Genomic DNA, 15,140 nt, shown 5'->3' with positions numbered 1-15,140 from the left:
AAAGGTTGATGCACATCACTTCTCTAAATGCTATGCACAGATCTCTCTGATGGAAGAACCAGTACATGTAATTAGTGGCAGCATGCACAAAGAGCTATATCCTAACTAGATGCTGGGAAAATGTGTTAATGACTTGTCTGTATGTAGAAGTACATGAAAACATACTAAAGAGTGGCATCATTATATCCAGGCGCCTCTGCTATAAAAAGCATTTGTATTACCCTTACTTCTCTGAATAAATTCAGATGACAGCCCCATTTCATTTCTTCATTCAGTCTGGAGGCCAGATGGCATTAGAATCATTTACTTCACCTTGTTGTGCTTAATTACTACAATCAACACACTATTTTCCAAATTAATCATAACAAAGTAATTTCATTAGTAACACAGCAGGCTGTTGAATTATTAGCATCATAACAGTTTGCAAACAATTAAACTTTATTTGAACCTTAAAAATTTGCAGAGTAGAACATTACTGTAAGATCTAATGGCAGTACAGCACAAATCCAGGATGCAGCAAACAACTGAGTACAACACCGTGCAAAATAGGACTTGCAATCACCTTTTGACAAAGGTAGCGGCTTTACTGTTCACAGAAAGGCAAGTGCAACACTGAAAATAAAGCAGTCAGCGTTTTCTACCATTGAGTTTTGTTTCGGTAGTATTAACAGAGCTTTTCTTATCCAAAAAAAAAAAGGGGGAAAGGTTATGGCATTTACAGATTTAAAGCACACAATTCATCCCTGGTCCGTTCCGAGACACTTTGAGTGTGCTTCAGGACATCTTTCACATTTTGACTTTTAAGGCAGCTTGTTTATTCCCCCCTCCCTTCCATGCGCTACGAGGAGGAGGGAAGCCCTAAAGCAGAAGTAGAGACAAAAGACACTTTATTTCCCTGGCTGCCACCACCCAGGAGGGGCAAGCGCGGCAGGGTCGCGACTCATGGCTTGGGTCAGGACGCCCTCTGCTGGAGAAACGGCAGAAGCGCCGCCGGGCCCCGAGAGCGGGGCAAAGAGACGGGGCTGAGCCTCCGCCCGTGCTGTGAAAATTTGCTGCCACCTACTGCCGCGGGCGCGCAGTGCAGCGCAGAACCGCGCACAGCAACGCCGGGCCGCGCAAACTAATGCAAAGCCTCGCATGGCAGCGTATGGCCTCGCAGGAGAGTGCAGGACGGTGCGCAGCCTCCGCCCGCTGCCCCTGCTTTCAGCCCGGCTGCTCCGTACAAGCGCACCGGGCTCGGCCCCGAAGTCAAGTTTGGCGCCTACGCGCGTCATCTGAACGAGAGGAGGGGGCGCTTGGTCCCCAAAAAGTCGGTGGTGGTGGGACTGGGAATTACATAATTAATAAAAGGCCACTTTGGCGGGCAGATTAATTACACTGCCAGGTTAACAAGAAGGAAGGAGCTTTTCTAGACGTGATATTAACGCTTCACATTCTGTACACAAGCCACAAGTACACTTGATAAATTAAAGTAGTAAAAGATCTGAAGACTATAATCTATCATTTTAATGCTTCGCTGATAACATGCAGAATCAATTTCAATGACTATCTCTTTCCTAAAAAATTGCAGCACAACTCTGTACCCTGTTTGACTCCCATTAGAATCCAGTGTACCGTCGAGTATTGAGGCACGAGGTAACAGAAAGCACAACATCTTAGTTTACTGAAGTTCACTAATTCTGAGCTCAGACCAACTTTACCTTTTAACCCACAGTGTTTCCAGGACCCGCCTGAAGCATAAACAGCACAAGCAACTACAAGGGGACCTGCACAGGCTCAGCAATTTGCAGACTGGCTTGACCTGCCTCTTTGGCAGATGAAGGGTCTCACAAATCAAGCGTGTGGGAGGATTCACAAAAGTTGATCTTGCATGCTAATAGTAAAGTGCATCTCCAAGAGTATTTAAAGTATTAACTCTGACTTGCCCAAACCCTTGTCCACAAGTGATAGTATTTTAGTGTACGTTTAAGTTTCAACTGATGTTTTCAGCCATAAAGTTGCAGATTTGACACTAAGGCTGCCCCAGCAGCTGTTACTAATCCATATAGACTTGAAGATCCCTATTGTACAACTTGCATCAGAAATTCTACCTATCAACAAGGTATCCAGATTTTGCTCTGTGAAAGTGTCTGTAAGGTACAGATAAAATACTTCACACTACAGACAAAAATCATTCTAACTTGACATTTAGCTCATCTTTGACTCAGCAAAAATTGTGTGGTTTAATATATTATCTTTTTTTCCCCAGATTTTCACACAATTTCTATCTCCAAGTCATAATGGTTACCAGGGCATTATTACCACACAGGCTGTATTACACCAGCACAAGAATCACAGGAACACAGAATGGTAGAGGCTGGAAAAGACCTCTGGAGACCATGTAGTCCAATTCCCTTGCTAAAGCAGGTTCACCTAGAGCAGGCTTGTGATAGTAACAGTAATTAACTATAGTTATAGTAATAGAACAGTAATTAACAATACAACACTAAATATATAAGAAAAATAAATAATTGGCTAAAACATAGTATCAAAATACTCAGGAGCAAAATACCCTGAAGACTTGCAATATTACACATAAATTCCCCTTAATCTTCCTAGGAAACTGCACAAAATGTACAGTGAGCATTAAAAGGTTAATGCATTAATGTATGCATGAACTGAGTAATAGTTTTCTACTTTCAAAGTTCAGTTTAATTCTTCTAAATCTAAGGAACAAGAAGAAGTGGTCAAATTATCTATGGCTAGACAGAGAGCTGCTAATGTGCTCTGTATTGCTATAGGTGTGCTTTCTTTCAGAGAATTTGACTGTTTGCTTGCTCGTGCCCCATATGCTAGTTGTCATCTGTTTCATTCCCTAGCATTGTAATTCTATAAAAGTGGCTAAGAACATTTCCACAGGGTTATGATCAGCTATATTTTTTAATGTTTAATATACACAAGGCAATATTCTGACTACATTCACTGAAAACACAAAACGCCTACAGCTGGATCTTCTTCCAGAGGCCAGGTCTGTAGAACTGCAGCTGCACACCACTCTTGATTTCATGTGCAGATTTCTCCTGATTAGGGAGAGAGAAGTTGAAAGTTCATTGTTAACCAAAGAAACCTCAAACATGCATATCAAACCCAGTCCAGATATCTATCCCCTTCCATGGTTTTCTGCACAGGCAGATAAGTAAGTAGTACTAAATTAACAAAACTAACTGGAAAACACACTAATTTTATTTAAAGAGGAAAAAAAAAATCTGGAAAAGGAAAGTAGTTGTAAAAGCCATCATCTGTACACTGTGGTTTAATATTTTAGACAGAAACCCCCAAAAAAGTGCTTTAACTGAATCTTCAATATATTTTGCCATAATCTTTATGTTAACAGAACTACAAAGGTTCCAGGAAAGAAATACTTATGAAACAGAGAACAAGGGAACATATAACCCATTACAGAAGATTGGATTAAAATGTACTTACCCAGGCCTCTCAAATATCATACATCTCCATTATGTAGGCTTTAGGCACTAAGCCAATGGTTCCCTTCATTTCTCCTACCCACCAGCCAAATTCATCGTACTCCTAATTGAAAACAATATGCAATATTAACCTTTAGTCTGATATAAACGCCACGGAGTTTTGTAGGCAACTCCTTACGGATGCTTTCTCTTATATCCAGTTATAATCATTTCAAGTGAAAATTAAAACATTGGATCTTTTTGTTAGAGGCATTTGCATGCAGAGTAAGGCAAAGACAGAAGTTAAATTTTGAGAAGGGCAGACAGGCTGAGGAAAATTTCTTAATTATGGCCACGCTTCTCCGTAACACCTACTAAAAATAGCTGATCTCTCCATCCCCTATTCATCACTAATACAAAAACCTTATCTGTGTAACCAAAAATCTAACAGCACAACGTTGACATGTAAAAATCAGCTGAAATTCTTTCAGTATCACAACATTGAACTCGAAGAAACTTAAAATCAACTGCTTTAAAGACCTGCCTTGCTCGAACGTGCAGGCAGCGCTGCTCTGTATCTGACATATAATCTCTTTCTATGGACAAAGTCTACTATTGCTTTAGGCTTAGGGGAAATTCTACAACAGATCTATGTCTGACAGATGACTAATGCACTTTTGTTTGAAATTTGTTTAGGCTTAGTGAGATAAATACGAAACAAAATGAATTATAATAGTTTTGGAGGCGGGGGACACACACACACATAATATCTTCCAAAAGCAATACCAAGTAAGAGTATTGTGGGATCCAAATTTAATTTTTTTCCTATGAGGTAAATATTTTAAGATCAATCCTAACGGCAGTTCAATAAATTGTAACAGCTGAAATTGCACACACACGTATATTGAGTTACAAATGAAGCATTATTAAAACAGAGAGCCCATTCAAAACTGAACGATTAGCAAGATAGAAATTACTTTGGAACAAACAGGGGAAAATACAAAATACACAGATATCTCTGATAAGCAACATCTGCTTCCTGCTACACTGCTACTCCTGACAAGAAAAGCAAGAGGCTGGAGCATTTTGAATTAATGGTCCTACTGAGATGAAGCTATTATTTTGACTGTAGATAAAGTTTTTCAGTTATAAATAGTCAAGTGGAGCTTAAGGGTTAATGGAGTTTCATTAGAGCCCCAGCTATAATGATTTGCTGCTGGCGTATTTGGCCTGGTCGAGAGTTCTCTAGGGTCCTATGAGGTGCTTAGTGTACTCAGCTCTCCCTATACTTAACTATGATGAAGCCCTGTTGATGGCCCAATTTCATGTGGGCCCAGATTTTTTCTTCTTTTCCCCTATTTTTGCTCTCTTCCCCTCCCCCCCCCTCCCTTTTTTTTCCTGTTGTTTTTATTTTGTTTGGGGTTTTTTTTGTTTGGTTTGGTTTTTTGCTTTGTTTTGGTATTGGTTGGGATTTTCATTTGTGTTTTCTTGGAGGGAGGTTGTTGGATTTTATTATTGTGGAAGGCTGAACATCAGTCTTAAATATTCCCTTCCTCCTCTCCACAGTGAATTGGTCGTTTAAAAGATTCTATCCTACCAGCCATAAAATACCACAGTTAAGTGTGATTTAAAGAAAATCCACATAAAAAGCAGCAGGAAACTCTTCATTTATGATACAAACACACAAACGAGAAAGCTGCAAAAATAATTTCACCTTCTTCCTCTTTCCATTGCAAACCAAACTGCTGGGGATGCGTCAGGTCTGAAAGCCTGGAAGTATCTGTACCTGATGTTCAATGCGAACTGCTCTCCACAGAAGTTAAGAACTGCCCATAACCTTTCCCATGAGGGTACACATTCCACCCCAAATCCTTAAAGACTAAATAATACCCTGACACTGAGGTTTATAGTGTTCCAGATCAGCCTCTTTTGGGGAAAAAAAAAGCAAAATAAATCTAAGCTTTGTCTCACAATGCGTTAGTTAAATATACAAAGTGGATTTCTAGACTGGAGTGGGAAATTGTTGAAAGGTGTAATACTCACATATACTACTGGAATCTCAGCAATAAATCTCTCCAAAAAAAAAAAAAAAAAGCAACAAAACATTTTAAGCTGTTACATGGAACTAGTGAAGTGACTGACAAGGGTGATTAAGGAAGTTTTGCCAGACATCAGCCAAAAAAACAAATAACACATGAAACGAGGGAAGTGGCTTTAGTTAAGCGGTCATTAAATTGCATATGACAAGTCACATAGAAAAATGCCTGTGGATTGCATGAGCCATTGAAAATGCTGCACTCAGCAACACGACATGAACATAGAAACAATTGTTTTTAAAGAAACAATTAAGATACCTCAAATTAAAATTACAAGCATGCTGCTGTTACAAAAACTTTCTGCAGTTTGCTGCTTATTAATACACCACTTCTTGCTCTGGCATGAAGCTAAGAGAGAAGATGAAATGAATGTTGATGTAACGGACTAGTAAACTAATTTAAGGATTCTCTGCAACCATTATACCATACAGACAGCATTGCAACACAGAAGCTTTTACTTTATGTTACTATTCTTTGCCTGAGTCTCAAGAGCAACATGAATCCAAATTAAACTATTTGTGGTCTGTAGCAGTATGAACAAAAATATAACGCAGACCTACCCACCAAGAATATAAAACTTTAATCTTAGGGTTTAGAATCATAAGATGGCACTCACTTTTAAACTGATTAAAGTACAGACATTTCTCCTTGAACTCCTAACCACTCTTTTCTGTCATCAGTACCACAAAAGAGTGCTTAGTAGTCAGGCAGATTAAGTAGCCCTTCCCAGTCCTTTCTTGAAGTCACACATACAATCCGAATTGATGTATTGTTTCTATCAATGTTACCAATTATAAACTCCTTCATAGCAATATAATTTAATTAATACACTGCTGTTGTGAGGCCCATACGTCTATTAGTGCTGCTTTAAATGTGTAGAATAGAAGTCTAAAGACCACATTGGAGGGAAACAATGATTTATACACAGGAGGATGTGAATACAGCTAGGAATTTTACATTTCTCTTTAAGAGTTGGGAAACGTGGTGCTTTTGCAAGCATCCGCTTCAGATCTCAGGTACCACTGGGTTTACCATCTGGTATCCCTCACTGTATTCAGCTCTTAACATCCCTGCTAACACAGGCAAGCGACTGTACTTCAGAAGGACTGATAAAATAATAAAGAGTCCTTTAATCTACAGGAAACCATTGTAGTCAATTTATAAGAAATATTGCATCCCTTTGTAGGATGTGTAATTATTTTCTATTAATCATGTGCTATAAAGCTACATTATGTGGTTATTCTGTTATCACTAGAAAGAGGCCTGCAGTCAGCTCCTGACAATGTTAGGTAATTACTAACACAAAGCTTCTTTCTCCTTATGTAGAAATGCTATCAAGATCCAGAGGTGCTGTGATGCTCAGTGTATGAAAATAACTCTCCAAAGAAATTCAATAACAGCAAAATGAATTGCTCCAAGGCAAACAGAGGGATAGGAGAGGGGGCAGGGCCAGATCTAGCAATGAGGAGAATGCACAAGTGTGCAGCCAGGGCTTTGCCATGTGACTGGGAGCACATTTGCCATACCAGCAATGCTAGGCAGGGGTTGGGGGGAGGAAGGGGCCACTGCAACCCCTGCATGACAAGCCAGGGCAGTGGGATATGTTATGCCAGATAATACCATACAACAGCCTTAACAAATGGCCAAATACTTTCTAAGCTACTTCTGTGTTTTCACTGTCTTTAGTAAGAGCGCATTTCTCTTCCTCCCCCCCACCCCCAGCAGAAATGTATTTACCAAAGTGAAATAATTTCACAGGGCAGCAAGGAACAGATTACAATTCAACAGTTAACATGCTGGCAAAACACTCCCTGTACAGCACGCTATAATGCAGGGTGGGGGAAATCCCATCACGGTTTACGGGCTCCTTAAATGCTCTCAACTGAACAGACTGCGAGCAGATGCTTCTCCTTGTCCCCATCCCACCAGTTTCACTGCACTGGTGTGTACATTACCTATCTCTTCACGAGGCACTGATCATAAAAGTTTTTGTCACTTGGGGAAAATACACCAGGTAGAAACACACTCCCTGCTTCTCACATATATCTTCTTAGCCCAAGATGTTTGTACTATTTAGAACTTTGAGATGCCAGAAACTGTTTATACGCAAAAGGATCTCCAGAGCAGATCCTCTGCGCAAATGAGGATCTCCTGATGCCTTTGCACCACGTTAACTTCTACAGACTTGGGCAAAAGTTAAGAACATCTGTTCCCTGTGCAATTAATCTCTATTGTTCTATACATATGGTGTGTTTTTTCCATGTGTGTAGGGTGAGGGGGGTTTTATTTGTTTTGCTTTTTTAAAAAGAGCTGCTGAAAAACTTTATTGTGGTTCAACGCCTTGAAGAAAACAATGGCATGGGTGGGTTGGTTGTTTTTTTTTTTTTAAACACAACTGAAGTGTGTGAATTCAGGATTTTTCCTCCTGCCCTCTTCCAGTGGCACTGTTAATATTAACTTACAAGCCGAAGACCTGCAAACTGGAAACCTGCAAAGCAAAATGTATCTATAGCCTTGTTTGGGGTTCAAATAAGTAGCCTGTCCTATAAAGCTGAGGACATGTGGAAAGCAAGGAGAAATTTTCTTTTTTGAGAAGGATATCCTGAGGGGGGGAGAGGGCATCTTGGCAAGGCAATACTTTAGAATATCTCTAATTCAACCAGGAGTTTCAAACTAGCTGAAAAATGTAATGTTAGAACTTCCTTTAGGGTAACTACTGAATGATACACTACCAACCAGGGAGCATTTTTGGCACAGAAGAGCATTTTCAGTAAAATGTAGAAAATGACAAATGTTTTAGACAACTGAATTAGACTTCTTCACAGGTAGCAAAGTTGTTTTAAGACAGCAATAAAATGGTCATCTTTAAGAATCTGAGCTGCAGATTTATTATAGGATTGCATATTTGGGGTTTACTTCCTGCAATAATATGAGAAACCAGTTGAAGAGTTCCAAACTGGGGTGGGCAGGATGAATTCAGAACCCAAACTGGCCCCTGAAAACACCCTGGAAAAAGAGAAGAGCCATTTTATTTGCCATTAGATGAAACAATGCAAATTGCTTTTCTAATAAGGTAGGTAAATGCTTACATATTATCAGCATGCAAGCCAACAGAGCTAGAGTCACTTTAACCTTCCACTTAAAGGCCTCTGCTTTATCTCACGCTTAGCCATGTATCCCTTTTTTATCTTTTCAGTAAGGAATAGCCCTAAACAATCCAGGAGGAAATGTACAGCTTAGTACTGCATTTTAGCTTTGATGAGAAAATCCCACTGAAGGGAATAGCCCAATGCTCCCACCTTCCTCACTTAGGCTCACTTTGCAGAGCTGTCAGTCTCAGAGAGTACACATGGAAGATGCACCTGAATGTCCTCCAACCACTAACAACACAACCTCAATTCTACACAGCTAGGACCTCTTTGGACATCAAACCACTTTGAAATCATACTTTGTACATACTGTGGTCTCAGCACTAAGCATTTCCCTCTGCAAATCTGTTCCAATTGGTGATCCCTATTTGCTAAGGAAGACAGCAGTGGTACGGTTGTGGGAAGAAATCACTCTTAAATTTGGATCTCAGTATGACTGGTCAGCAAACAGCCTGATCAAAACAAAAAGAACTTGGGATTTGAGTATGCTTTTCAGATCCTTTTGAAAAGTACTGAGTAAATACATGTGAGGAAGATTATACATATGATGTACAAAATGCTCACACTCGTTATGAAACAGCTGTGCTATTGAGTTGTCTTTTATTTCACAAGCAGTAATCTGAGCTATGGAAATTTTTTTGTCTTCACTAAGCAAAAAAAAAAATCTCAACAAACTAATTGAGATGTGAGCAGCTTAGCAGACATTTCTTGTACTGAAAACAAAAACTCTGCTACAATAGAAATGTACAACCACTGAGTAAAGGGCAATCTAGATACCAAGATAACAATATAGTTTGATGGAAAATTCTAGAGCAAAGGGTTAAGTCACAAATGAGCATACCATAGTTCATAATACCAGAACAAGCAGCATTATATTGCATTGGCAGGTACTAAAACAATAACAGGGATGGAGAATTGCAGTTTGAGGTTATTGTTTGTTGGTTTAAAGTGAGCAAAAATACAAATGAGATGGGAATTAAATTAGCTTCAAAGTTCAGTAATTCTTCTAAGCAGATGTCTGCTGACATCTAAGTAAATTTCCATTACTACTTGCATTTGGCTGGTGAAACTGTGGAATTTCCCAACATGAAACATGCACCTAAAGCAAGCAAATGCTGCAAGTGCTGCACGTGCACAAACAGTCTACACCAAACTTGAAAAAATAAAAATTAGAGCTACCTCTACTCACAGTTGCCTTTGTTTCTGGAAATTGATTTCTTGAGTAGAGCTATGGAAGATTTATAAAAAGGATTGTTACATCACAGCTTGTTTCCCCATTTATCATACGGTCTTGAAAGTAAAGGTGAGCCCATAAATGAGCAGGAGTTGAGAGCAATCATCTCCTTAGCAAGAAGGATGCCCACGTATTGCATTTGTAATAGTTAATATTGACTAAGAAGTCATATTAACTGCACCAGTATCAATATCAACCTGTATCAGTGAAGCTATGAAAAGTTTTCTATTGCATAAAGGGAGCTGGGTATACTTTCCTGAAAGCTCATAAGATTCAGGGATAAGTTATAAAAACTACTTGAATATAATACTGAAGAATGCTAGAAATTAAAATTGCAAGAGTTTATCTGCATAAATACCCTGATGAATTAACCTCAAAATTTACCTATTCTTTACATAAAAGTTAACAATGATTATTGCAGCAGTTCTGTTAATTCTGCTGCAAATAAAACCATGGCTTTTTGAAGGAAACTCCCAAACACAGAAAAACTTAGACAGAATTTTGAAGGCTTTTTTTTTTTTTTTTTTTTTTTTTTTGCCTTTGGTACCAGCTGAAAAGCCACAACAGACATAAATATTTAGGTAATAGGGAAAAGAGCTCCTGAATGCACCTCTAAAACAAGAAAAACACGCTTTTCTACAGTAATTACACCAGTCAAGCACAGGCATTTGTACTACCAGAGTGTAAGCAGGCAAATCATGCTCGTTGCATTAACACTGAATTTGGATGCTCAGTTTAAAGCAAATTACAAAGGGTTTATCTTTGCACAGTGCTTAGCTACTTTTAGGAAGTAAATGCTGCCAAACGGAAACTATGCTCAATCTTCTACAAGGCATTCACTTAGAAACTTACATGCAACATATTCCTCCTCTCGCTTTATTTACATTGCATCAATGCCAGAATTTGCTAAACTGGTCATAATTACTTCTGTGGTGCCAATTATCTCATTTCTCAGAAATTAAACAGTCGGTTTCCCCCTCATTTCTACAAAGATATGTTAAAAAAGCAGGTAAAAACATACTGCTCTGGCATAACTGTTCCTAGGAGAGACAAATATCTGTCTTGCCACATTTGTCAAGAGCAGGCTACATCATTTATATTTAATTGTAAAACAAAGCACTACTACGTGTTGCAACGATACGTTTGCTATTTTGGTGATGCTTCACCTTTCCGACCGTAACGCTGCTCTACCTGTGCTTACTTCCTTATCAGCAAAATGTGATTTCCAAGAGTAATGTGCCTACCTAGCTGCCACATGATAGAAAGGCAATAAAGCCATAGCTAGGTTCAAGCTGGAGCTGAATTTATGACACCATTTTGGAGCCATTCGCATCCCCTCCTGGCAGCACCTGCATCTCTCGCTTGCGGCCGCTAGATGGTGCGGATAAATTAAAAAGCCAAGCGTTCCCACCGACTGCCACACCATCCAAGCGTTAATGCAGTGCCTTAGGAAACAGGCTTTGGAAGAAAAAGTCTTGACCCGCTTCCCAGGATGGTTAGGTTCACTTTTCCTTTGGTTGTATTTTCACTTATCAGACAAAGGACTCGTAAATGGTCAGGCCTTGAAACTGAATCAAGTGCAGGGTTAAGATGTATGATTCTCTGGCACTTCCTCCTCCAGGGACCCTAAATTCAGAGCTGACAGTAGTGGCCAACGCTCTTTTTTTTTTTTTTTTTTTTTTTTTTTTTCCTGAAAAAGCTGTAACAATCTTTAAGAGAAACAGGGTTGAATTTTCTGGGCTGTATTTTGGAGTAGAAATCATTCCCAAAGAGAGAGGCTCTATATCTCTGCAGCAGCAGCAAGCCTGTTGCAAGGACCGAGAATGGATTAATCACAGCACGACCACAAGACAGTTGATATACAGAGGACAGCTTAAGCTACTGTTTTTCTATTCTGCTCCGTTTTTTGTAAATCAAATTCCTTGCTCTGGGGGAAGGAACAGCAGTTGATTTTTTTTTTCACCTACAAGCTGAAGATTTTCTAGTCCCCATGTTGTACTAGAAGAGCACAAGTTGCTAAACTTGTGCAATGGAATCTGTTTGTACATGGGCTTTTTTTTTTTTGGGGGGGGAGGAAGAGAGGGAAGAGGTGGTTATTTTAAATTAGTACCATTCTTCAATGCTGTGTAACTACTTGAAAGTCTGCCCAATCCAAGAGTGTTACCTGGCCAGCAGTAATGCAATTCAGTTATTAGTTTAAGTGACAATGAAATAGCTCAAAAGACATAAGTAGTTGCATTACCATTTAGTAATACATCTTCTATATTTTTATAGAGGGCTATATTTCTACCCATAAATCTTAAATTTACTTAAAGAGAAGCTGTTACATTTATTATGTGGAAACACTACAATTAAAGGTATCATGAAATATTTAAACAACTGTGACAAGACAGAAGACTTCAAAACTAAAACAAACAGGTGCCTTTAGCTTTCATGTACCGGTGTATTTCAGTGACCTACGACATCTTTGGCATTAATTACACTGAATAGCAATTACATTTGAGATATATATTGTACATATATTTTAATTAGTTTTTTTTTTAATGAAAACTTTAAAAGCTCAGGTTTTGTTGTAGCATGTGGAGAAAAGAGAAATTTCCTTTGATGAATTGTTCAGAAGCAGACTTCAACAGACCATGAGATAGATCTTTTAGGAGAGGTCTTGGGTTATTGGGGGAGTTAAGGAAAAATAAGAAAACTAGCCAACATTAAAGCAGAATAAAATTTCATGCTTATACTGCTTATCATCACTTTAGATGAGGGGAATTCAATTCCTCATTCACTTTGCAAGCAGGAAAGCAGCAAATTAAAAAATGCCCAAATCTGTCAGAACAAACAAATATGGAATCTGAGCTGTCAGAACAATTACAACATACACACAAAGATGAAAGCATCAAAAAACTAAAGCATCTTCTGTAGCAAAGCACACAAAAAGTCAGAATCAGCACAGCCAGGAATATAAAACAGGAAACAAACAAAAAAAATCAAATCCATAACATAGAAGATGATTTTGAATTGTATAAGGTTAACTTTTACAAGCAGAATGCACATTGTCTCCTGTTAAACCAGTTAACAAATGGTAGCCAAGGTTTAACAAGTAAATAAACAGGCTTTCAAGTTAATTCCTGTTACACTGCTATGCTTTAAAAGTGATTATAGTTCATTTGACAAAATAATTAATTGCAGTGAATATCTGATTGCAAACAAAGGATCTGAAAGGGAGTGCCAGTTTCCCCCAATAGAACTGTGGGAATGTGCCCTTCTGCCATGGCTCTCTTTTTAACAACTTAACAGCAGCATCCCGTACCTTGCTGAGAATGTAGATAACATCACCACGTTTAAATGTCAACTCATCAGGGAAATCTCCTGTGCAGTCCCACAAGCCTTGATAGAAATGGGCATAATCGGTACTTTTGCTCTCTGAAATGAAAACAGCATCCAATTACAAAAGGATAAAGACCGAAGGACTAAAGTTACTAAATCTCCAGTTGGTACAGAGCCATTTATTAGCACACATTTCTCAACACTCACCAGCCCTCCCCTGCTTTTTTAGAAGCAGCTCCTCCATCCCACAGAAGTGGAAAGCAAGCTTAACGTGTAAGCCCTTCACTGGCAAGTTGTATCACTTAAAGACACGTAGCTACAGGTTTTCAAAGCATTTCCCAGCTGCAACTTAAAGCAGCTACTTTTCTTCCATTAATATATTTCCAGCAAGCCACATTTGTATCTCAACTCGAAACTGAAAAATCTGCTAGAATACAATTAATAATCATCTGTGAGAAGAAGCCAAAGTATTTTCTGATACGTCTCCCCTCCCTCTCCCATTCCAAAGAAGCTAAATAACTTCTCTGAGAACATTTGAGATAATCCTTGATTGTTCCTTCTGAAAGACTGGAGAACTTCAAAACTGTTGCTGAAGCTGCATTTTAAAAATATTTGTGTCAGCTCCAGTTTAGGACATTAAACTCTGGCTAAACATGCAACTACACTACAGTCATAAACTCATCCTTCTAACAGCATAAGCACAATGGATGTGCTGTGTTCAAGCTGCCATACAGACCATTAACTGATTGATTATTTAGCACTCTCTGCTCTGTAATACGGCAATAACACAGTAATAAATGCTTTGTCATGCACTTACAAAACAGAGTACATCTATTGAAACACAGTGCTTACACACGGTTAAATACACTGGGTGCTTCTGTTACACTGCAAACTATTTCCTGTTTTTAATTCCCTGAGAATGGAGTGTGATGAGTTAATGCCAAAAGAATGTAAGCAATACCACTAAGATGACCAGTTACATTATGTATACACTAACCAGACAGAATGTATATGTACTAATAATTTACATCACTGGAAAGCTATCTTCTAATTCTGATAACATAAATATCACTGAACTGGCTGGATCAAGGCTGTCATCTTAGTTTTGTTATATGATCCTTGAACAGCAGGCTTGCTGGTTATTCCAACATATCCCAGTTACATTTGCATGTCATTAGCACTCTACAGCATTATTTATAGTTTATGATTTAATCATGATTGGTTCACTTTATTACTGAAAAAACCCTACTAAAATATCAAGTACCAAGAGATACAAAGTGTAATGCTATAGAAAACGTAGCACTATTCCATTTGGTTTTCCCTGTTTTGACAAATACTGGTTTTAATTTTAATACTTCTTTGTATGAGCAAGAAGAGATTGTTTTCTATTCATCCATTTTCATCTCTGTTCTGCGCTGTCTTCTTTTGATGGCAAGACTGTCATAAAATTAAATGTCCCAATCTTCAATTTAAAGCTGCTATACAAGTTAGCCACCATTTAATTTTCCATGAACTGGTGATTAGTAGCTACCACTGGCTATAGAGCACCAGGGGGCATTCTGACTGCCAGTGCACAAATTTCTTCTGTCCTCGCACCAAAAGCAGCAATACGAAGATAATAAACCCCTGACCATTCAGAAATGAGAGATTTCATTTCTCTCTGTGTGTAGGCAGAATAATTTCAAGAGGAAGAATAATTTCAAGAGCAAGACAGAACACATTTCAAATGTAGCACCTCCAAATTTTGCCCCTTCTCATTTGTCAGCTCATTATCCAGCAATTTAGCATTAGACAATTATAAACAGCAAGACAGATTAGCACCAAAATAATTTGTGACCAATACTAAACCTGAATCTCTAATTTGGGATAAATACTAAATCTGAATCTCTTCTCA

The 15,140-nt window shown here is 38.6% G+C and overlaps 1 protein-coding gene across 3 annotated transcripts in view; it reads right to left on the bottom strand.

Moving 5' to 3' along the window:
- Positions 1-420: 420 nt before the first annotated feature.
- The window catches only part of SKAP2 (src kinase associated phosphoprotein 2), a 128,034-nt gene continuing 113,314 nt past the window's right edge, over positions 421-15,140 (bottom strand). For 2 of the 3 annotated variants that reach the window (XM_064166961.1, XM_064166963.1), the window contains 3 exons: positions 13,230-13,342; positions 3,466-3,567; positions 421-3,059 (listed from right to left, as the gene is read on the bottom strand). In XM_064166961.1, coding sequence (XP_064023031.1) covers positions 3,475-3,567; positions 13,230-13,342 — 206 coding nt within the window. In that variant the 3' untranslated portion in view covers positions 421-3,059; positions 3,466-3,474. Of the gene's footprint in view, positions 3,060-3,465; positions 3,568-9,867; positions 9,917-13,229; positions 13,343-15,140 lie in introns of those variants that run through there. The other variant, XM_064166962.1, reaches the window with a different exon arrangement.

The sequence above is a fragment of the Pogoniulus pusillus genome, chromosome 28, assembly GCF_015220805.1.
Source record: "Pogoniulus pusillus isolate bPogPus1 chromosome 28, bPogPus1.pri, whole genome shotgun sequence".
NCBI lineage: Eukaryota > Metazoa > Chordata > Aves > Piciformes > Lybiidae > Pogoniulus > Pogoniulus pusillus.
The sequence above is the reverse complement of the archived record's forward strand: the minus strand, read 5'-3'. Positions and strand labels throughout refer to the sequence as shown.